At 31.1% G+C, this 25,997-nt stretch overlaps 1 protein-coding gene and 1 long non-coding RNA gene across 6 annotated transcripts in view; both read left to right on the top strand.

Annotated features, from left to right (window-relative positions):
• The first annotated feature begins 2,017 nt into the window (after positions 1-2,017).
• Positions 2,018-4,164, top strand: LOC126892844 (uncharacterized). Its single transcript, XR_007701019.1, has 3 exons — positions 2,018-2,250; positions 2,883-3,040; positions 3,980-4,164. It is a non-coding gene; the product is annotated as an uncharacterized LOC126892844 (long non-coding RNA).
• Positions 4,165-8,888: 4,724 nt separating this feature from the next.
• Positions 8,889-25,997, top strand: part of LOC114335157 (BTB/POZ domain-containing protein 10) — a 38,071-nt gene continuing 20,962 nt past the window's right edge. Inside the window, exon 1 of one of the 5 annotated variants that reach the window (XM_050662643.1) lies at positions 8,889-9,201. In XM_050662643.1, coding sequence (XP_050518600.1) covers positions 9,017-9,201 — 185 coding nt within the window. In that variant the 5' untranslated portion in view covers positions 8,889-9,016. The other 4 variants (XM_050662642.1, XM_050662646.1, XM_050662644.1 and 1 more) reach the window with 4 other exon arrangements.

A 25,997-nucleotide genomic window follows, 5' to 3' on the forward strand; every position in this document is an offset into this window, starting at 1 on the left:
AAGTTTGTACAAAATAAAATTAAAAGTACTTCCTTGTAAGTAACGTTTATTATACAAAAAAAAACCAATAACAAGAATATACATGGGATTAATTTTTTTCGAATCCTAAGAAAACTAATGAGTATTTTTCAAAAATTTAAACGCAGAATGAAAGATTACGTTAGGACCGAGGGCCGAAAGTCCCTGAAAACTTCTATGTTTATTTTAATAACTTACAGGGGCGAAAAATTAAGAAAATTTAGTGTGACTTTTAGTTTCAAATATGTCATTCAAAAACAACCTTTCATTCATTCTAAGGGACTTTCGGCCCTCGGTAATAAAGTAATCTTTCATTCATCGTTTAAATTTTTCAAAAATACTTATTAGTTTTCTCAGAATTCGAAAAAATGATTGCATTTAAAATACACTGAAAATTTTGACAGGCGTCAAAATTTTGCATTTTGTTCCTTTCCCTTTAAAGTTTTTCGCACTTATTTAGAAACATCCTGAATTGGAAAAATGCGAGGAACTGAAGAAGGTTTTAACTTAGGATTCGTTAATTTCTCTACATGTTTGTTGCCTTCCTTATCTACCCATTCTCTAACTCTCTCGATGTCATCAGAATAAAAATGTTTGGCACATACTACCGCTGATGTTCCAATAACAAAATTTTTCCTGTGGATACACTGTAACCAAAGTTCTCGCAGCTTTGGATCCTTTGGAAATAAAAAAGTGCTTTCTGGTTGTTCATTCTTTTTAAGACTGCTATCGTAATTGCTTTTGCACTCTGGCACACAGCAACGGCTTGGCATCTACAAAAACAAAAATTATAAGTAGGTATGCCGTATGTAAAATACCAAACTTAAAGAAATTTATATAAACTTGCGTGCATAGAAATCAGCCCCCTCAAAAATTTGGTAATTTTTGATGTCTCGTATTTCCCGAACCTGTTGGCCGATTTAAATTGATTTTTTAATATGTTATAGCCTGATTCTTTAACAATACCCCTGTAATAATATTGTTGCTAAATAAGTAAATTTTCATTGTATATATACCGGGTGTACGAATTAAACTGTCTTTTTTTTTCAAAGTTCGCATCACCCTATGGAATATTCATTCTAAGGGACTTTGGGCCCTCGGTGATAAAGTAATCTTTCATTCTGCGTTTAAATTTTTCAAAAATACTTATTAGATTTTTCAAGATTCGAAAAAAATGATTACATTTAAAATACATTGAAAATTTTGACAGGGGTCAAAATTTTGAATTTTGTTACTTTCCCTTTAAAGTTTGTCGCACTTATTTAGAAACACCCTGTATTGATAAAAGACATATTATCTAGTTGTTAAAGTAGCTAACTTTTTTTTATTATCCAACATAAGCGAATGAATAAAAAACAGAATGTTAAGAAAACCTGAGGCTATAGTTGAGTTTTAATTTCACTATTTTATAAATGCCCGTTATACAATAAAAAATTAACTGCTTAGCAACAATATTATTACAGCGGTATTGTTAAAGAATCAGGCTATAACATATTAAAAAAATCACTTGAATCGGCCAACAGGTTTAGTAAATATAAGACATCAAAAATGACAAAAATTTTAAGTGGACGCATTTCTATATGCACGTAAGTTTATATAAAAATATATTATACTATAAAATAAATTATATAAAAATATATTATATTGAACTAAAGTCATCTTAATACATACCTTTTAATATTCTTTATAATTTGGAGCACGAAATATTGTAAAATGTTTGAGTTTTTCTGTAAATACAGTGAATATTATTTAAAAACATTTAAAAATAAATGAGAACTGTCAGAATTAACCGGTCTACGCTTAAATGTTGCCAAGTTTCAACTTCATGGCTTGTAAAGTAAAGGTGGCTATGTAAATATAAAACTACATATAAAACTAACTATAAAACTAACTCCGCAAGACCACGCAACTCGAAACACAAGTACGCAAACACGGTTGCGTGAAGCGTGGCTCGCAATCGTGAAATTTACGAGACTTGCTCGACCTGTAGATTCTTGTTGTTTTTAGTTGTTTGTATTATTTGTGCTTTTTAAGAATATTTTTTTAATTCGGATACTTTTATAATAGCTTTAATAGTATTATTAACATAGTGCATAAAATGGTGTCCTGTTTTTAACGCAGTTGGAGTAGCAGAAACAAATGTAGATAAAAAAATCTGCAGGAATAACGTTTCAATTATGACAGAAGCTCAAAACAAATGACTGTGAATGGAATGAAAAGCCCTATTAAAAGGTTAGTATGCAAATATGTAAACGAAAGCATGCCCTGTATTTCAGAAAATAAATTAATACTATTAATACCCTAATAATACTATTCATAAAAAATCTTAGTAACGTAGATATAACAAAGTGAATAAAAGGCATAAATCAGAAGAATTATTATTTTATTTTATAAGTTAATAATTGGTCATATCCATTTATTATTTTAATAATAATTGTGAATAAGCCACAAACTTCGCTTATTCCTAACTAAAATAGTAAATAGAGATAGGTAATAACAAAAGGATTTGTAAAACTAAAATAATTCTTTTTGCGTTTTTGCTAGTGTATGCCTTTATAAATAGGATGGTAGACCACACACTATAATATGCAGTACCAACTAATGAATACACAGAATATTATAGTCGATTTGCTAAACTCAGTCTCAGTACTAATTACTGTAATTTTGGCAAAATTGGCCAAAAACAAAAAAAATTACCTACTAAAATCACTAGCCAGTTGTGTCTGAGTTTGGGGAACCGACTATACTAATAAACAATTTCTAAGCTGTTTTATAATAATTTTGTGAGTTCATTAATCATATTTTTTATTTAAAACTAAAATTTGTTAATAATGCTTAGTAATGCATATATTTTGTATTTTTAGCTTTCCAGAAGATCCTGCGAAGAAGACATGAAGTATAGATCAGATTTGTTAATAGAGGAGTATGTTCAAAACACTTTTTAGAAAAAGATATTGACAGAACTTCACTTTCATCTGTTCGTTTGAGAGACTGTGCTGTTCCAATAGCTTATGTCACACAGGTATATGCATAACCTAATTAATAATACAGTCCGTACAATATAGATACTGTTGTAATTCATTATCTACATCGGAGATCTAAGTTGACATTGTTGCCCAACTACAAAAAATTTTTGAATTCATTTTAAGTCAAATATATCACATAATTATTGCGAAGTAGATTATACAACAAAACAGATTAATATTCAATGTAAATAAATAAAAACATCAGAAATCGAAAACAAGAATTAAGGTATAATCTTATGTTACAGTTATTAAGGTACCAAGGGTATTATAGGGATATACGTTGACCGAAAGCGTTATTATTATAATACCTGTGGTGCCTTCAACGTTTAATGCCCGACTAAATTATTCTTTATATGCGAAAAATTTGAATGAATTTTGAATTGATTAGTTTTTAAATAAGTACATTTACCAGTAACAGTAGTAACGTAATTGTGGTAACCATAGTTTTACTTAGGTTGATATTTGTCAACTTGACAGTATCTAAGTCGTTATTTAAATTTAATGCCCAAGGGCGTTATATCGTACTTAACAGACTTCGAAATGTCATTATTTGTCAAATAATGTACCAGTAGGACATTAAAGTAAATAATAAAAACAATAAATATAATGAATACTAAATACTTATTTGTTTGTGAAAAATCTATTTCTTTGTGGCTTTTTTGTAATTAATTATTCTAATGGAGAAATAAGCCACAATTTACTTGAAAAAATAATTTTATTAAGGTTTCTACTTCCACATCGGATGTCGTTGTCAAAATACAAAATGTTCATTATTATTATTTTATTTATTAAATATTATTTATTATTTATTTAAATATTTAATATTTATTTTTTTATTATTATTATTTATGCATATTATTACCTGTAAATAATATTTCTTCTGATTGTTAATTGTAAAGGATAGAAAAATTACCTTTTATTTTATTTTCTTTTAGAATCAGCTGAGAGAAGTGGTCTACAAAAAACCAGAAAGGAAACGGAATATGTGGCTACGAAAAGCAAAAGAAAGGTTTACAAAGCAAATGTGACACATTTTTTTATAATATTTAGGAATGTCAGCAAATTACATTAAAAAATGTATGTAAAGATTTTTTGCAATAAAAATGTTTATATTTATCAAGGATGTATTATTTGGTATGGCCATATATCGTCAGTGATGTGACAGTACCTCCTATCTGTTTTTTTCAAGAGATTTGTAAGATAGACTAAAAACTTGTTTCGGCCACCTCCTGTTTTCATATATTTTTTGACTTGTTTTGCAGTAAATTCAACTATCTATTTACTACAAAAAAAGTCAGAATACGTACGAAACCAGAAAGTGACCTTAAAAAATGTTTTTCGTCTCCTGCAAACCTCATGAAAAAACATATAGGAGGTATTGTCACATTACTGACGATATATTTCAGTGAATGTCTAAAAAATATACTGTGAATGTTCAAAGAACGTTCGTAGACATTCATGGAATGTTCTAACAAGACATTCAGTCTAAAAATATACTGTGAATGTCCAAAGAACATTCATGGAATGTTCCAACAAGACATTCAGTCTAAAAAATAGACTGTGAATGTCCAAAGAACATTCGTAGACATTCATGGAATGTTCCAACAGAACATTCTAAGAATATTTAAAATGCTGACACAGCACTTTCCTGGTACTTTCCAGGGACATTCGTGTGCATTTGGGGACATTCCAGGAATGTTTTCAATGTCCTGTGTGTACATTCTAGGAACATTCATGGAATGTTTTGTGTTATTAGGGAAGATAGTCGGTGCAAACGGCCCTAAATATCTGGGGGCGTTAATCACAGATGACAACTACATAGAAAAAGAGGTCTCAGCCAGGATAGCTGCGGTGAATAGAGCTTTTCATCGATTGTCATTTGTTTCGAGCTTCTGTCATATATTTTATTTTATTTATTTAACGGAAAATCTCCTTTTTACAATATAAAGATATATAGACATTTTTAACACTAACCTACTACAAGTAAATATATCATATAACATATTACCTACATAAAATACTTAAAATATATAAAATACAAAAATTACATAAATTACATAAATACTCCCTCAGTTGGTTCCTAACAAATAAATATATCACAATAACAAATTACATTAAATACTCCCTCAGTTGGTTCTTAAACCTGATTTGACTAACTCCCAGCAGATCTGTAGTTTTATTAATTTCATTACCCAGTCTATGAAATCTAGGTATAGGACTATTATATCCGTAGTTGGTATAATGAAAACTAATTGAGAATAATGGTTTATCTCTAATATTTATAGTGTTTAATTTAAAGTTGATTAGCTCCAACAAATCCGGGCAAGTTATATTACCCTCCAAGATATTATGAAGAAATAAAAGATCATTAAAAATTAAAGTTTTTTCAATAGATAACAATTTTAAATGATTATTCATTCTCTGATAAGAAGAAAATTGAGGCATATATGTAATCTCCACCGACAAGTTCTCAAAAACCTATTCTGGACTGCTTCCAAAGATAAAATATGTGATCGATAATGAGGTGACCACACTGGTGAAACATACAATAGGATGCTGCGTACTAAAGATAAATACAAAGTCCTGAATGTAGAAACAGAAAATTCTCTAGTTTCTAGTTATAAATCCTAAAGTTTTCAAAGCTCTACTAGTAATAGATCTTAAGTGTGAGACAAATGTCAAAGAACTGTCAAAAATTACTCCTAGATCCTTGATGTCACTAATTTTCTCTAAAGGAACAGAATTAATATTATAAACAAAATTTACAGGATTTGTTGATCTCGAGAAAGTTATTGTAAAACATTTGCGTGGATTTAAAGACATGGCATTATTGGTAGCCCAATTAATAAAGTAATTTAAATCATCTTGTAACTTGAAACAGTCAGATAATTCAGAAATTTCCATAAATAATTTCAGGTCATCAGCAAATAATAAAAACTTACAATATTTAAAACATGAAGCTACATCGTTAATGAAAATATTAAATATACTACATTCGCTCTCGCGAGATTTTTTTTGACACTGACGTTAGTAATTTCTTTTTTGAAAATTTCAGTTGTCAGAAGTGACTGGAAATTACTACAAAACCAACGCACCTGCTCATATCCAATATTATTAATAGTAAACAGACATAAAAATAACATAAACCTTACGCCAATCAATATTTAATTATTTAAACCATTATAATGTATTGATAGCAAATGAGAAAATTATTTATTGTACAAAATAAAAATATTTTGTAGAAATAAACTTCACAAAATTTTATGAGATTAGTAGACACTCCCACTATTTCTAATAATTCTTCTTTTTTTAATCAAAGATTAAGTTGATTTGAGTTGATTTTAGCAGTTAATAGTGTGAGGTAGGAATTTTTGTGTTGTACGTTTCCTATTCCGAATGTCTCAAAAAAAATCTCGCGAGAGCGAATGTAGTATAGTAAGGGTCCCAAATGTGATCCCTGTGGGACGCCAGAACTTGCGTTTATAGGAATCGAAGTAAAATTTTTTATTTTCACATACTGAATCCTGCATTGTAGGTAACTTTCCAACCAATTCACTAAATAGTGTGGAAATCCGATTTTAACGAGTTTTTGTAAGAGTAAATCGTGGTTCACTGTATCAAATGCCTTCGAAAAGTCAGTGTAAATCGAATCAACTTGGCACCTCTTTTCAAAAGCAGAAGTGATACAATGTTGATAAAGCAGTAAGTTTGTGTTGGTAGACTTACCACTCGTAAAACCATGCTGTTGTTCGATCAGAATATTTTTACAATACCATGACAAGGGTTTATATAACAACAGTTCAAATACTTTAGGTATTGCAGAAAGTAATACTACGGGACGATAATTAGCAATATCATTTTTCAGACCATTTTTGAATACCGGGGTAATAAAACTATCCCGCCATTTAACAGGAAATTGTTGTAATTTTAACGAAGAATTAAATAAATAATTTAGTGGTTTGGAAAGACTACATTTACAATTTATCAAAAAATACGCAGGGATACCATCCGGACCACTAACCAGTTTACCTTTTAAAGAGCTAATTCCTTCATAAACTTCGCTTAGGGAAAATTGTATAAATGGAATGTCAGGCTGCCTAAAAATATCGTATTGCATATTTGACACATGTATATTATCATTTTTATAAACACTAGAGAAATGAGTAGCAAATAAATTACTAATGTCTGTACCACTTTCAGCAATTGTACCATTATAATGCATTTTATTGGGGATACCGTGATCTTGTTTCAATGAGTTAATGTGATTCCAGAAGTATTTTGTATTTTCACTAACCTTCAGATCAGTACTAGAAATGTAATTATCATAACATGTTCTTGTCAAAGTTTTACACTGAGCTCAAAGATTAGAAAAGTTTGAATAATCACCAGCTGAGTTAGTATTTTTAAACTTAGCATGAGCTGCCTTCTTACAAGATATCAACTTTTTAAGTTCAGATGGTTTGTATCCATTATTGGTATTTGATGGTATTTCAGATACCATTTCAAATACCATTCAGATGGTATTTGAACCAACGAGGATATATAGATGGTTTGTATCTTCTAATAGGTACAAACAAATCTAATGCTATTTTTAGAATCTGATAAAAAATTTCAATGCTAATGTTAATATCATCATTAGCTAAGAAATACTCCCAATTAATTGGAGCAAAATAATCATTTAAAGCTATATAATCAGCATTCTTAAAATCATAATACAGAATATCGCAAGACAAAGGATTAATATCACTAACAATTAATTCACATGAAAGTGCAACATGGTGGTAATTGTTTGACAATAAAGTGTCCACCGCTGTGTCAACAGTAATTGATTCCAGAGCATCATCATTACAAAAACATAAGTCAAGTAATGCAACTACATTATTGGCCTGCCTTAATATGTCGTATAATATCTGTGTATAAAGCTCGAAACAAATGACTGTGAATGAAAAGCCCTATAGAGCATTATACTCCCTGTCATCATTATTAAGATCTAAGCTGTACATGTCAATAAAATTATTCGCCCTTGGAAGTGAAAAATGGACTCTACACCAACGGGAAATAAATAAGCTGCGGCGAAGAATCACCCCGATTTGAAAAGCCGGTCAATAAGAAGAAGACATGTCTTATCAATGAAATGATACATTATATAGAAATACTGCGTTTTGAATACTTTTATCATAATAACATGAAGAAAATTGATTTTATTATATGTATTGCCGAAGCCAAAACATGTTATTGCAATAAAAGTAACTTGGTTTTTTGATAATAAATAAATAGAAGTTTGGTAATTTAATGCTTCAGGAAATACTCGAAAATATATAGTACCAATAGTACTTAATGCACCTTTTAAATTTAGATAGAGGATGTTCTATGTTCTGGGTTTGGATTTTCCAGTTCTGAGCATCGATCTTCTCAGCATTTTGCTTCATTTCCTCTTTCCACCTGAACTTTTGTCTACCCCGTTTTCAAGTACCTTCCAATTTGTGAGCTTGGATTATTTTTATCATATTATATTTGATTTTAGTGCTCGGGCTACATGTTCTGTCCATTGTTAAATATGCCTTTAATTATTAATTATTTTAGAATCTAGAGAATACTATTTGCAATATTTATAGACAGCGTGAAGGTAAAACATTTTAAATGGATTGAAGAAAAAATAATTCAGAACTATAAATATAATATATTTATAATATAAGTGATCTTATCTCACGACTGTTTTTTCACCTAAATTTTAAGTCCCTACAAAAAATCAAGAGACTCCGTTTATGCACAGGTTTAGGAAATAATTGTTACCATCCCAATTTTATGATTACTAAGTGTCAGTGTCACATGTCTTCAACTGTCAGTGTCCGTCAGTCATGAGTCAGTGTCAGGGAGTTTATTGACAGGTCATTGGAGAGGTCAAGAGTCAAGAAAAGTAATTTTAACACACATTTTTGTCCATTTCTCTAATGTAGAAAGAAAGGCTCTTTATGTTCTGGATCGATTCCAGAGATATTTGTTCCGATTATTTATATATATTTGTGAAGTGTTTACTGCCAAAAGTGAAAATGGCTGGAGCGAGTGATCGTCACCCATATCCCAACAATGATACAAGCAGCGATACTGAAGACTACACAGATGACCGCAGGAGAAGGGTTTTCAAGAATAGAATGAGGTGCTTTTTATTTCTCTAATTAATAGCTTGTTTTATTTTGGGTCATTCATGAAAAGTATATGTCATTGCCAGTCATTGGCCTTCCCAGAAAAACAATATTGTGAAAGTTGTTGAAACATTTCCTAGGTATTTTAGCCAGTAACTTAACATTGGTTATTGGCTATTTCTTTCATTTTTTAGTTGTGGTGTTTCAGAAAAAAAAATGTATATTCCTAAATAAAATTGTAACATTGTTTTTCTATGGTAAATGTTGGAAACTTTTCACAAAAAGTTGAAAAAAAAAGTTTTTGGTTAATAGATAAAATTTAATGTGAATAATGGTAAAGTAGATGGTGGTTCACTGATCAATTCTTTTTCGTGAAGGCATTTTCCCATTCTTTCAGTGTACATTTTTATAATTTGAGATACCGTTCTTAAAGGTTGATTCAGACCAAGAGTCACGTCACAGACAGAGACGGTATAGTCAAGATTGCTTCTGTGTTTTTCCAATGAGGCAATTCCATGCACAGGTGCAGTACATCACAGTCACTCTACAGTCAAGATCACTGTCTATCTGGTCGCTCTGCCAGCAATCAAGACTATCACTTAATCTTGGCTGGAGCAGCTTGCCTAGTTGGTGTGAATATGATACAGTCAGTCAGTCATAGTTTTTCGTGATGCACTATATTTTCATCACTTTTGTTCCCAATGGAGGCGACTAACACAAACACAAGAGCTGGAAATATTGACGCAGATCTAATCATCAATGACCAAAACTTCGAAGCGGTCAAAGAGTTCATATATCTAGGGACATCAGTTAACCCCAATAATAACACATCAGAGGAAATAAAAAGACGAATAATAATTGCAAACAGGTGTTATCATAGTCTATCAAAGTACTTAGCTAACAAACGTCTGTCTCAAAAAACTCGTATAAGGCTGTATAGAACATTGATAGTCCCCGTTCTCACATATGGATCAGAGGCATGGACGCTAACTAAAACAGATGAATCCACTCTTATTTATCGCATACATTGTACTATGATTCTGAGCAAAAATGAAAAACATGGCAGGAAACCACAGTTTACTCACATGCCACAAGAAATTATATCCAGTACTATAGAAGGAATTAAACTTAACTGCAAAAGTTTTTTACCACAAAAATTATGCTCATTTTAAAAGTTGATTTTCTCATAAACTGATTAACGAATTCCACAAACGTTTTTTATTAGTTTAGATTTTTCTTTGGTATTTACACTGTTGGGCAAATGTTTACTCAAACTTCTTTTTTGGGCTTATACCTGGTGGAAGAAAATAAAATGTTTTTTATGTTAAGTTTGAGACAAAGTACAGTAATACCGATTTATCTGCATTAGCCAATAGAAGACACGACAGACATTCGTTAATGCGGTGCAAGTGATCTTGAGGGTTTCAGTTAAATCTGTTTATCTGTACAAGGGTAGGTATACATCAAAATCTTAATGTTGTTCTGAAGCTATTTCCTTGTGGCATTTTTATAAATAAGTATTTTCTACGGGAAATAAGCCACAATTTTACTAAAAAATGAATTTATTAACGTTTCGAAGCCCAAGTCGGGTTTCGTTATCAAAATACAAAATACTATTAAAATAAACAAAAATGTTGTTGCTAAGTAAAAAAAAATTCTTCTAATAATTTATTTAATCTGACTCATTTATATTGGCAATTCAGACGTATATTATACATTTTAAAGTAGAAGACTTTAAAATGATATCGCCAATATTTATGCGTTGCGTTCCTGGGACGGCTTTACTAAAAGATAGTTCATTCGATTACATGAAATCAATCCCAACTCAAGAATATCCGTCGCAAAAAATCATAGCATGTGATCCGTCTTTAAAAAGACAACCAAATGCAACGATGACAGTAAAATTCTCACGTTAGAGATTCCATAGTAAATCACGAGGGAAAACCAGGAAAAAACCTTGTGATACTATCCCGACATCGTAAGTATTTGGTCTTACATTTAATTTACCTTCAAAAAAAAAAACTAATACCAAATTCTGACTTTAATACGTTAAAATTATAAATAATATTAATAATACATAGATATACAATAAATAATACTAAAATATAAAATTTGTACTAACTCGATATGTTATTGACTTACTAATAGTGTTATTGACTTACTCATAAATATTGGCGATATCATTTTAAAGTCTTCTACTTTAAAATGTATAATATACGTCTGAATTGCCAATATAAATGAGTCAGATTAAATAAATTATTAGAAGAATTTTTTTTTACTTAGCAACAACATTTTTGTTTATTTTAATAGTATTTTGTATTTTGACAACGAAACCCGATTTGGGCTTTGAAACGTTAATAAATTCATTTTTTAGTAGAATTGTGGCTTATTTCCCATAGAAAATACTTAATTATCAAAATCTTGTTGTCTTATTTTTTGTGAACATTTTATTTTTTGAATATTCCTGACAACTTTAAAGATAAAGAAAATAGACTGCTTTATTCTTTAACATGTGTTTGAACCGAAAAAATAATAAATTAACAATAAAAAATAACAACAGTTAACAAAACTTTAAAAACAGAAAGACACTCAATGTAAACCGTTCTGATTGACAGTTTTAAAGCTCTGTGATGTTTTGGGGTGGAATTTCCTTGACAGAAAGAACGGATTTTTTGTTACTCAATATTTAAGCTAAATAAATATTCCAGATATTGAATTGGTCTCCTCACAGTCCCGAAATGAACCCTATTGATCACTTGTGGGATATTGTCAGTAGACGATAAGACTTTGTCCGCCCCTTCCTGCTTAGTGCAAGATATAGAAACTATGGTTATTACTATCTAAAACTTCATAGACCAATCATCATGCTTAATATCCAGCATGCCTAGATGTTGTTATCAGAATTAAATGGAGGACATGCTACATTGTATTTCATATTTCATATTGTATGTTTATTTCGTATGTATTTCATACTGTAACATAATGTTAAAAAAACTGGGTTCCTAGGGCCACGAGTTTCCTGTTTCTATGCTTTGGAGACAACTACGGTGTGTCATTTGGCTGTTATCAACAACAACAACATGAGACACATCATTTGTGTCAACATGTTAACTGTTATTATTTTTTATTATTAATTTAGTATTGTTTCAGTTAAAGCACATGTTAAAGAATAAAACCATCTATTTATTTTTTGTTTTTAAAGATATCAGTGAAATTCACAAAAACAAAATGTTCACAAAACAAATTTTGATGCATACCCACCCCTGTAGCTTGTCCTTACTACAGGGTGTCTCAAAACACAAAAAAACATTTTTTTGCCTCCCGGTAAAAGTCCAAAAGAAAAGTTTGAGTAAATCTTTGCCTAACAGTGTAAATGCCAAAGAGAAAATCGAAATTAAGTTACACTTGCTCCAGATTTACACATACCACAGTTTACCTTAATAAAAAAAGATTAGCGGAATCCATTAATCTGTTCACAAGAAAATCAATTATGAAAATGAGCATAATCTGCTGTTTTTTATATTCAGGACTAAGTATATACAGTCAACTCCTGTGTACCCATGGGTGTTAAATGGAAGTCAAATACATAAATGCAAAAAATAAAAATCCAAAGTCACTCTTAATTATTGATTACTGTACACTGCAACAATAGAATATTATATTTTTGCTTATAGTAATAAATTACTATGTATTTATTGGGAATAAACTAGTTTTCTTTAAAATCATTTTTTTTAATGTAGTGGATAATCTGCTGTGCGGATAATCTACTCGTGGATAAACAGGAGTTGACTGTATTATAGAAGTATTTTCGAATGTTTCTTTTTCTAAATTGTATTTTTTTAATGGCATATGTATTAATCATTCATCCAGTTGCAATCAGATTATAGTGTAATATGTATTGTGTATGTTGAGTAAATGTCTTGTTACTTACTAAAGTCGACTTCATTGTTTTTAAAAAGAGATACTTATTGTATCTGAATATCTGCCGTGCCTCAGGTGAGTACCAATCCCACAGTGATAGAAATTATTTTAATTTATTAAATGTTTAATAAAATAAAATTTTCTACTCAGCTGGGATTCAAACTCATTACCTTTGCGTCCAAAGGTAGGCTCTCTTACCTCTGAGCCACAGAGGAGTGTAAATTGCATTGATATTAATTTATTTCTGCTCCGAATGTTATCTATTAGGAAATTTCAATCATTTCTTCTATCGAATATACAGGATAAGTCATTGTTGGTTTTATTTCTCTATGTGTCAGGTGACAGTAAAAGCTTTCAGGATTAACCTTTAACTACATGCGTTGGCATATTTTTTACGCCAGATATAAGAATTCTACTGCAAATATATTTAAAAATTTAATTTTTGTCCTTGTTTATCTATCTAACCTATTACTGGAATGTGCTTTACAATTGGCTTTAGTTTCGTTATAATTGGCGTTCTGAGAAGATCGTAATTACCAGTTTATTATTTGTTGTTTCCTGTGATGTACAAATACTCCATTAAAATGTTACATTTTTTAAGCCATACCTTGCATTTGTTAGAGGAGTCAATTTTATTTCTTTAATGTGTAGGGGGGATCAGTAGAAGCTTAAGTTTTTATTTATTTATTTATTTTACGGGCAAGCCCAATTCTACAAAAATACATAGTGTACAGAAAAAAAACAATAACATAATATAATATAAAAAACAGACATACAGAAATATAAATATAATATTAGAAGTAAACATGTACTATGAAATAATATCATAAAACCAAGTTAACAAATTACAGACGCTTCACTCAAATATTGATCCCATGTAAATTTCTTTTAAAACGACTGATGGAGTTGTCGAACGGTTGTAAATTGTAAAGGGAGTTTGCTAAATTCAAGACTCTGGGTACGAACGAAAAAAGTGAATAATTAAACCTGTGGAATGGTACATAAAATGTTCGCACTTGTCTAGTGGTGCGAGGTGGTACAAACAGTGCGATCTTATTAAGTAGTTGAGAACAACTGCATATACCATTTAAGATCTTGAATAATAGCAAAAGGTCCCTTTGTTTTCTCCTGCTTGCAAGAGAAGGGACCTGCAGTTGATGCTGCCATACAGCGTAATCTTGATAGGTATGAAGCTTAAAAGCAATGTAACGGAAGAAACTATTTTGGACTTGTTCAAGTTTCCTAATGTAGACCAAGTAGTGTGGGGACCACACTGAAGAACAATACTCGAGGTGAGACCTGACCAAAGAGAAGTAAAGAACTCTAATACTGGATATGTTTGTAAAATCACGAGTTGTTCTTTTTACAAAACCCAGCATTTTCATAGATGTTTGAATGACATTGATGATGTGAGTATTGAAACAAAGAGAGTTTTCCAGTGTAATCCCCAAGTCCTTGATTTTATTAACAGTGTTGAGCAATTGGCCATCAATGTAATAGTTTGATAATATTGGGTGGTGAGTACGGTTAAAGTTAATTACATGACATTTGATTGAATTAAGGTTCATACCGTTAAGTGAACACCATGCAGAGAGGTTATTCAGTTCTTATTGCAATATGGCAGCATCATAATGATTTTTTATAACTTTAAAGCACTTCAAGTCATCAGCAAATAGCAAGGCGTTACAATCGTGAAAACAGTTGGTAATATCATTAATAAATATATTAAAGAGTAATGGACCCAAATGGGACCCCTGTGGTACACCTGACTTAACTGGAAAGGTTTGTGAGTAAAAGTGGTTTACTCGAACTTGTTGAAATCGATCGGTTAAATAACTCTGTAACCACTGCAACAAAGGTCCACTTATGCCATAGGAGCTAAGCTTTTGAATCAGGAGTTCATGATTTACTCTGTCAAAGGCCTTGGAAAAGTCAGTATAAATTGAATCAACTTGAAGTCCCTCCTCCAAGGCTTCAGACAGAAAATCAACATAGGTCAACAAAATCAGTTCAGCAGACTTACCTGTAGTAAAACCAAATTGATGAGAGTTTAGGATCCCGGCGCTATCGAAGGTGAGGAAATCAGTTATAATACTTTCAAAAACCTTTGGTATAACACTAAGAATAGATATAGGGCGATAATTACTAATATTAGATTTATTACCAGATTTATATATTGGTGTGACATAAGAAAGTTTCCAAAAGTCTGGAAACTGACCTACATCCAAAGATTTATTAAATATATGAAACAAAGGTCGCGATAGCACAAAACTGAATTCCTTAAGAAATTTAGGTGGTATACCATCAGGCCCAGGACCCTTGTTGACACTTAATGATGAAAGCTTTTCGTAAATTTTGGAAATCTGGATACGATATGATGAGATATTGAGTTGAGACTGAATATGGTCAACATTGCAATTTAGAGTAATATCACTATAAACTGATGAAAAGTGATCTGCAAATAAGTTGGCATAAGTTCAAGTTTTTGGGGTCGCCACATTTGTCTCCCGGCCGCCATCTTGGAAATGGGGTGCAAAAGGGTTTTGCGTCATATCTCGTAAACTACCAACCCTAGGAAAATCTAATTAAACATAAAATGTAGCAAATTAAATTTTCTACAATTTTGTTTCTATTACTTTTTATCGTCAAGTGACCAACAAAAAAGATATAAACAAAAATATGTAAAAAAATTTTAACACGTTTCCTTTTGGAGGTTATAACTTTTTTTCAGTTCATTTTAGAATAAAATAACATTACAACAATTTTGTAGAGGGTTTTTCAGCGAACAATTTCCACTATAAAGTTGTTTAATTCTATTTATTTATATAGGTTTTACAGCGCTTCAAACTTGACGAGATTCTCGAATGCTCATAGGGATACAATAAAAACAAAAGTTAGGCTTACTTTTCTATCTACAGGGTGATCAACTTCTGTGACAAAGTCCAATATATCTGTTATTATGAAATATACGAAAAAAAGTTTTTAATAAACGTTATAGACAGCTTTAATGTAGACATTTTAAAATTAGTGAGAAATATACAGGGTCCTCCATAACACGGTGCCAAACCAAAGTTATGTTTTTTTAAATAGAACACCCTATATTTTATTCAAAATCTGGTTTCTCTACATTTTTCTGATTAAAAAGATATAACACTTGTCTAGGGTTATACTGAGTGTTTCAAAGTTATGAGCACTTTTATCAAAAAATCATACTGATTTGATCGCCCTGTATGATTCTAACAGTATAATATATACTTATTTTTTTACTGCTGTTGACTGTCAATATTAAAGCAGTTTTGCAACAACATACAATTTTTTTAACACTACACAAATTGTATGCAGAGTAAGTCAAAATGTAAATAAAAGATTTTCTTCATATTTTTAAAGGAACACCCTGTATTTTATATTACCATCGAAAAGTTCTTTCATTATACTTGCATATCTTTTAAATATTCCCTATACCTAAAGTTATTAGTTTTCGAGATATTTTAGTTTAATTGTTGATAACTCATAGATACGTTTATTACAGTAAATTAATTACCCTTAATATTAGAAACCTCCAATGAGTTGTTAATGATAATTAAAACTAGACAGCATTTCATATTTCTCCAAGTTTATGGTAAATTCTATACGATAACGACAATTCTATATTTACTAACAAAATGATATTAATTTTAACTACTAACAAAATGAAATTAAGGAATGGGAACTATAAATTGCTGCAAGTTCTTGTTTAAGGTGGCTTTGAAATAAGTGACACAAGACCTGCCAGATGTAAGATTTTAATTATCTGTACGTTTTTATTTTTGTTATTGATTATAATTGTTTTCCATATTGTTATAATTGTTATCTAACAATCAATTTTAGGCGTGAAGAACTGACAGACATGATATGGATTTTAGGAGACTGTTTCAAAAACGCATTAGTTGCCACAAGAATTTATAAGGAACAGTGTCCATTGCGCCAACAACCAATTAGACCGCATTTGACAGCTTACTAGACAGGTTTAATCGTACTGGTTCTGTTTATGAAGCAAAGGAAAAAACAAAAATCATTATTACGGATGAAAATGAATTAAATGTTTTACTGCCTGATACAGAAAATCCTCATGCAAGTATTCAAAATATTACAATAGAGCAAGATATTAGTTATGGATCTATCCAAAACATACTCAAGAAAAACAACATGCACCCATATGGGGATTACATCAGGAACTTGTTGGGGATGATTTCGAACGAAGAGTACAATTTTGTCAATGGTCACAACAACAAATAGTTATACAGAGAGATTTTTTGAGTTTGTTCCTTTTTTTTGGAGACTAGGAAACATTCCACAAAAATGGTAGTGTAAACACTTTTCATTATTTTCATTAAGGCACAATTTTCATTATTATTCCACAACCAATCCGTACTGTGCTCAGACACATATAGTACATAGTCAAACGAGATGGTCCTTAAATGTTTAGGGTGGAATCATAGGCAATTACGTTATAGGTCTTTTTTGCTTTGAGGAATCGGTAAATGGTGAGGTTTATTTAAATTTTATAGTGAATAGCTATTCTTCTACTTGAAAATGTACCATTAAACATCCGCCAGCATATGTGGTACCTTCACGACGTAGCCCCTGCTCACCACAAAGCACTTGTCAACGGTGAACTCGATGAAATATTTCCTGAAAGATGGATAGGAAGAGATGGGCCAGATCACTGGCCACCCAGATCACCAGGATTAAACGAAGTTGACTTCTTTTTTTGGGGTTATATTAAAGACGTAGGGTATAGGACACCTCCAACAATAGTTGTCGATATGAAAATAAGGATTAAAACGCCTCTCAATGTGTCACAAAACAAATGCTTACAAACATCAGTAGGTCTTTCTAAACTCGTCTCTAGGCTTGTGTAGACGTTATGGGAGGTCATTTTGAACACACTTTTTAACATAAGAAGTACGTTGAACATTTTTTTTTAATTTAAGTTTTTTAATAAATTTTAATAAAGTATAGTATTGTTATTAATAACTAAGTAATACATGTTGTTATCAACAATAAAACTAAAATATCTCGAAAACTAATAACTTTAGGTATAGGGAATATTTAAAAGATATGTAAGTATAGTGATAGAACTTTTCGATAATAACATAAAATACAGGGTGTTCCATTTAAAATTATGAAGAAAATATTGTATTTATATTTTGACTTAACCTGTATACCATTTGTGTAGTTATAAAAAAATTGTACATTGTTACAAAACTACTTTAATATTGATAGTCAAAAGCATTAAAAAAATAAGTTTATATTACACCGTTAGAAACATACAGGACGATAAAATCAGTATGATTTTTTAATAAAAGTGTTCGTAACTTTTAAACACTCAGTATAACCCTAGACAAGTGTTATATCTCTAGAATCAGAAAAATGTAGAGAAACCAGATTTTGAATAAAATACAGGGTGTTCTATTTAAAAAAACAAAACTTTGGTTTGGCACCGTGTTATGGAGGACCCTGTATATTTCTCGCTAATTTTAAAATGTGTACATTAAAGGTGTCTATAGCTTTTATTAACAACTTTTTTTATATATTGTATAATAATAGATATATTGGACTTTGTCACAGAAGTTGATCACCCTGTATATATATTTTTATTCATACAATTTTTTATGATTTTAACATTCCTACGCTATTATTAATCTGTTTTTGACCTTTCTCCCCACTCTAAAACTTATAACCCTAAGCATATATAGAAAAGGCCCAAGAAGTTGTTTGAGGACAAATTCGCCGGTTCAGAAAAGAATGACGCAAAATGCAAAATTCTTAAGAAGAGCAAAAAACGAATTTTTGATATCAAAATCATAAAGTATGACCAAAATATTAGCCATTCATCGAGATATAAGCGTTTTTTGGGGTGTGCCGCTTGTTTATGAAGTAACATACCTTTTTTCCTATTGTAGGTATATTTTGACTTAAAATTTTCCAAAAAACTTCTTCGTGAATTATGTTTTATTGTTGTGTTGGTTAAAATTATAAACTAAAAAGTTTGTCACTCAACTTTTTTAAGTAAACATGAAACTAACAAAATATGATGACAAAAATGTTTAAAAAGTAACAACTCATTTTTTAATCTGTTTATACATTTTGGACAAATTTCATTGTTATCTACATACTTCAAAGATGACACAGTAAAATTTTCAAAAGGAAATATTTACAGCGACCAAAGATACAGCGAGGTAAATTTGGAAAATTATCAAAATTGATTTTCGGTATTTTTGTATAAAATTTGATTTTTGAACATGTTCCACCAAATCTAGTTAAAAATAAACTTCATATTCGGATTCAGCGACCTCGAAAACATAAAAATAGACCAAAATTGGTCATTCACCTTAAATTTGATTTTCGTGGTCGGCATAACGATTGCTGCCGCTCGACTAATATAAAGTATTTTTTTTATTGTATTACTACACTCTGGGCCAAAATTAACGGGCCACCTTAAAAATAGGTCATTTTTGATGTCTTATTTCTCCTAAACCTGTTGTCCGATTTAAGTGATTTTTTAATATGTTATAGCCTTATTCCTTGACAATATCGTTATAATAATACTGTTGCTAAACAGGTAGATTTTCATTGTATACCAGGTGTACGAATCAAACTGTGTTTTTTTCTTAAAGTTTGCATCACCCTGTGGAATATTCTAGCATTTGTAGAATACTGAAATTAAAACCTAACTATAGCCTCATGCTTTTTCAACATTTTGTTTTTTGATTGATTCGCTTATGTTGGATAATAAAAAAGTTAGGTGCTTTAACAACTAGACATGTTTTTTATCAATACAGGGTGTTTTTAAAAAATTTTGGAAAATTTTAAGGGGTAATTCTGCATGAAAAAACAATGACAGTTTGCTTTATAAACTTATGTCCCCAAATGCTTCGTTCCGAGATAGGGGGTGTTGAAATTTTTTTGACAAACTGACGATTTATTTATTACTTTCAAACCGGTTGAGGTATGCAAATGCAATATAGTGGGTTTTATGACGTAGTTATTGCATATTTTTTGACATACAATTAAGATTTTAATTTTCACCATTGGCGCCCATACGGGTAATATGATGGCTCATATTACCCGTACCCTGATGGCTCATATTACCCGTATGAGCGCCAATGGTGAATATTAAATGCTTAATTGTATGCCAAAAAATGTGCAATAACTACATCTTAAAACCCACCAAATTTCATGTGCATGCCTCAACCGGTTTTAAAGTAATAAATAAACTCACCTACAAAATTAACCGCCCACCTTGTATTTCTTTCAATTTGCAGAAATTGTTAACCTTGGACCACATTTTATGAAGGATACGGTGAAAACTACCTACGCGGAAGAGAAATAATAATTTTTTTGAAAAAAGTCGTTTGTTACAGCAAAAATCAAATGAAAAAAATCTTCGAAGAAAATTCAAATTAACAATATTTTGGAAATAAAAGTCTAATTGAAAAAAAATGGGTATCAATAATGAGTGTTGCCGCCTATAGGCCTTAGGACTTCTTGGAGCCGGTTTGGCAATCCATTCATGATATCCTGGATATCAGATTGGGGGATATTTTGCCACTCCTCTACAGCAGCTGTCTTCAGCTCTTCAAGGGATGCAGGGGCTGGTACTCTTGCTCTTACCCGTCTTTTGAGGTTGTCACAGATATGCTCAATTGGGTTAAGATCGGGACTGTGTACTGGCCATGGTAGAACTTGAATCCCGACTTCAGTGAGGTACTCACGGGTAGATCTTGCTGTATGGCAACGTGCGTTGTCATGCATTAGTCTGAAGTTATCACCAATGAATGGTGCAAAAGGCATGACATGGTCTTGGAGAACTTCTTGCACGTATACTTGGGCATTCACACTGCCTCTACCGAACACAGCAAGATCAGTACGCGCTTCGTAAGAAATACCTCCCCAAATCATTATTGACCCTCCTCGGTAAGCCACTGTTTCGGATATAGCGCATGGAGCAAACCTTTCATTTTGACGCCTATAGACACGTTGGCCTCCATTTGGACCTTTTATGACTATTCTGCTCTCATCTGAGAACAGTATATTCTTCCATTCCGCCATAGGCCAGTTATCATACTCTCGCGCAAAATTAAGTCTAGCCCTACGGTGTTGTGGGAGCAGTTGTGGTGCGCGAGCTGGACGGAAAGCCCTCAAGTTTATTTCTGACAGTCTTCTTCTAATCGTTTGTCTACTCACACTAACGTTTCTCACCTCAAAAAGAGACCTACGAGCTTCAGGAGAGGTGCAAAAGCGATTTCTCAATACTGTGGTGGCAATGAAGCGGTCATCTCGAACTGAAGTGCATCGTTGTCGGCCTTGATCTGGCCTGCGGTTGTACGATCCTGTCTCCCGAAATCGTCTGATGACATTTTGTACCGTAGTTCTGGATAAATCGAGCGTACGGGCGATATGACGTTGACTGTAACCAGCATCAACTAAAGCCACTGCCCTAGCAGCATCTGTTGGAGCGAGTGGCATTTTTAAAATACACGGCACAAACAATAAATAATAAGCACTAAAATTTTAACTTAAACAATATTCGCTCACAATGATATGAAATTACAGGGATTGTTCAAGAATTGTTGTAAACACGGAAACAGATTTGCAACAATGTCGTACAACGACTATGTGTCAAAAATCTTTCAATGACACAAATTTAGGAAACAAACTGTCACAGATAATGTAAACAAAACAATAATAAAGGTGGCGGGGTTAATTTTGCTGGTGAGTTAAATCGTCTGTATTAATGAAAAACATGGCTAGTTGTTAAACTACCTAACTTTTTTATTATCCAACATAAGCGAATGAATCAAAAAACAGAATGCTGAAAAAACATGGGACTATAGTTAGGTTTTAATTTCAATATTTTATAAATGCTAGAATATTCCACAGGGTGATGCAAACTTTAAGAAAAAAACACTGTTTGATTGGTACACCCTGTATACAATGAAAATTTACCTGTTTAGCAACAATATTATTATAACGATATTGTCAAGGAATTAGGATATAACATATTAAAAAAATCACTTAAATCGGACAACAGGTTTAGGAGATATAAGACATCAAAAATGACCCATTTTTAAGGTGGCCCGTTAATTTTGGCCCAGAGTGTATGAGAATTCGAGAATCTGGTCAAGATTGGAGCGCTGTAAAACCTAGATAATAAATAAAATTAAACAACTTTATAGTGAAAATTGTTCATTGAAAAATCCTCTACAAAATCGCATTGATGGTATTTTATTGTGAAATGAACGAAAAAAAGTTATAACCTCCAAAAGGAAACTTCTTACAAAATTTTCTCATATTTTTGTTTATAACTTTTTTGTTGGTCACTTGAAGATAAAAAGTAATAGATATAAAATTGTAGAAAATTTAATTTGCTACATTTTATGTGTTATTAAATTTTCTGTAGGATTGCTAGTTTAGGAGATACAGCGCGAAAGCCCTTTGCACCCCTTTTTCCAATATGGCGGCCGAGGGACAAGGGTGGCGACCCCAAAAACTTGAACTTAAGCTTATACTGAACCCCCCTACACATTAAAAAAATAAAATTGACTCTTCTAATACATGCAACCCTAAATGTAACATTTCAATGGACTAAAAATATGCCACGATTTTAGTAATGTAAGTACATAATCAAGTATATCAAATGGGAAATAAGCCACAATTTTACCTAAAATGATTTTATTAACGTTTCGACGCCCAAGTCGGGTGTCGTTGTCAAAATACAAAATAATACTAAATAAACAAAAATGTTGTTGCTTAGTTAAAAATTCTTCTAATAATTTATTTAATCTGACTCATTTATATCGGCAATTCAGACACGTATTATACATTTTAAAGTAGACGACTTTAAAATGATATTGCCAATATTGATGAGTTGCGTTCCTGGGACGACTTTACTAAAAGATAGTTCATTCGATTACATGAAATCAATCCCAACTCAAGAATATCCGCCACAAAAAATCATAGCATGTGATCTGTCTTTAAAAAGACAACCAAATGCAAAGGTGGCACTGAAATTCTCGCGTTAGAGATTCCATAGTAAATCACGAGGGAAAACCAGGAAAAACCTCGTGATACTATCCCGACATCGTAAGTATTTGGGTTTACATTTAGTTTACTCTCAAAACTAATACCGAATTCTGACTTGATATTTTAAATTTTAAATAATACTAAAATACTCAATGTACTAACTCGATATGTTACTGATTTACTAATTGTGGTATTTTCTTTCTATTGACTTCCTCCTTTAATATGGGTAACCACATCCTACTGCATTCTACCGAGGAATTTGCGACACAATTGGTTTCATTTAGCATAATTAGAGCCGCTTCTTTGATTTTTCTCTTTTTACTATCTGCTTCTTTTAGGACTATACTTGAATCTCTCCACTGAACTCTATGTTCATTATCCCATGCGTGTTGACATATTTGAGATCTATCAAATTCTCTATTTTTTATATAAGACTGATGTTCATTTACTCTAACGTCTAATGGTCTTGACGTTTCACCTATATAAAATTGTTCGCATTCACAAGGTATTTTATAAATACAATTCTTTGTTCTTTCTTGTTCACTGTTAGGTTTAGTTTTAGATAGAATAGATCTCAATGTGTTTGTTGTTTTGAATGTTGTTGATATGTTGAATTTATTTCCTATTGTTTTAAGTTTCTCGGATAGTCCTTTTACATATGGTATTGATATTTTCCTCGTATTATTTCTTGTGAATGTTGTAGGATCCCGTTCTAAGTTGTTCTGTTCCATTCGATCCAATCTTGACAATTCCTTATTTATAAACGATATGGGATAATCATTTTTTAATAAAACAGATGTTAACAATTGTTTTTCTTCAAAAAATGAATTTTCGTTAGAACAAGTAATTTTGGCTCTATCATATAAGGATTTAATGATTCCCTTTTTAACGTTGATGTTATGATTTGATTTGTAATTGAGATATCTGTTGGTGTGTGTTGGTTTTCTATACACTTGAGTCTCATATCCAGTATCCTTCTTTGAGACCAAAACATATATCTCATATCCACAGAGAACGGCAGTTCTCACCAGTGGCGCACAACACCCCTACATGCGACACTATATATACACGAAATTTTCGATTTTCTAAACCTGACTGAATTAAAAACTGGGCCAAATCCCATCTTAAATCATTTTAGGTAAAATTGTGGCTTATTTCCCATTTGATATACTTGATTATAAAAATGCCACAAGAAAATAGCTTCAGAACAACATGTAAGTACATCTTTCGATTGTTTTTTTAGTCATTATGATACAAAATATATTTTTCTTTACAAACAATGTAATGTAAAAAATCACATTTAAAAAAATTTTTTTTAATCATTTTATTTTTTAAGAGATCAGATTCCAGTTAGAAATCCCAATTTACTTACTTAGAAGGAATTCCAAGCATTCGATGATGCCGAATAAGGTTTATAACAAACAACTAAATGTATTTTTCAAAAAAAATAAACAAAACCCCTATTTTAACTGTATTCTCTTGTGGTGTACAAAGTACGCCACGCATGTACTTATGTTATAACTTGATGCGCGGGATATAAAGGTTAATAAAAGGTTGCTTTAAAATAATTTTTAAATCTGTTCTCCAGTCGTCAGAGATGAAAATGCCACTGAAACTCTAAAGATTGAGAATGTCAATTTTGGGACTTCAAAAATGATGCAAAGAACTTTGCCACTTATACCACTGGCTTCCCCAAAACCCCTTCTCATTGATGGGAAAAACGGAAAACATTGTTTTTCCTAGAATCTGTATGCTGTAGAAAAAATGTTTCAAACAAGATGTGTAGCTGAGATAATTTTGAATAAAAATGTGTGTTAGCACTTTTTGTGTAGAATGAACCTTTCTCTCAGAAACAACACTTTGGTTTTGAATGTCAGATATGCAGACGAAATTAATATTTTACTAAAAATTTGTATCAACTCTACAGCAAAAATTTGATATCTTTTGTCATATTAACACAAATCAAAACGCGTTTTAGAGATGGTAAAAGCAGCTTTTGTATGCAATTTTATGTAAAGATGTTTTAATAATAAAATTTGCTCTAAGATATGCAAATTTGCATATTTTGCAGAAGAAAGACGAGGAGTATTTGCACAATTATTTAAAAAAACAACTTTTTAGCTCATTGTTGAAGGCGCAGTTGCCAATGAATTGCAAATTTGATCAGATATTAATTATCAAACCATGTCAAAGTTTGATTAATTGAAATGTATACATTTATTTTGATCAAAAGTAGATATTTAAGCCGACACAAGAGCATTTTTAAATACATGACAACAATATATCCAGATGTAATCTGGGTATTTTTTCCTACTGTTATCAGTTAGACTAAACAAACGTTTATATAGAATAATATTTTTAGAACAAAGCAACCAAATATCGTCAACTTTGTACCTAAGCTATATTTTTTTTGTTATTTAGTCAATTGTGGTCATATCTATCAGTCATATAATTGTGTAGAGAACGAAATGATTAGGAACGATAATTTAATACAATGGTATAATTAAGATAAGTGACAAGTATGCGCTTGTTTATTTAATTTATTACATTATTAAGATATAAGATATTATTAAGCTATTTTCGCCAATTTTAAGCATAGTTTAATTATTTAATTTTGTTTTTAAAAGACATCTGCATTCCATAATGACTGCGAATATTGTTTTTCTGTTGTTTAATAGGTGGCTTCATGCTTTCATATGTATATTTTAATATATTTTTTCTACAACCGTGTTAAAAATGCAATTTTTAGCACTCCATAGGAGCGTTAAAAATCCTACTTTAAAGCACTAGTGCTTTAAAATTTTTAAGGCACTGCAGTTAA

Source organism: Diabrotica virgifera, chromosome 9 (assembly GCF_917563875.1).
Source record: "Diabrotica virgifera virgifera chromosome 9, PGI_DIABVI_V3a".
Classification (NCBI taxonomy): Eukaryota; Metazoa; Arthropoda; class Insecta; order Coleoptera; family Chrysomelidae; genus Diabrotica; species Diabrotica virgifera.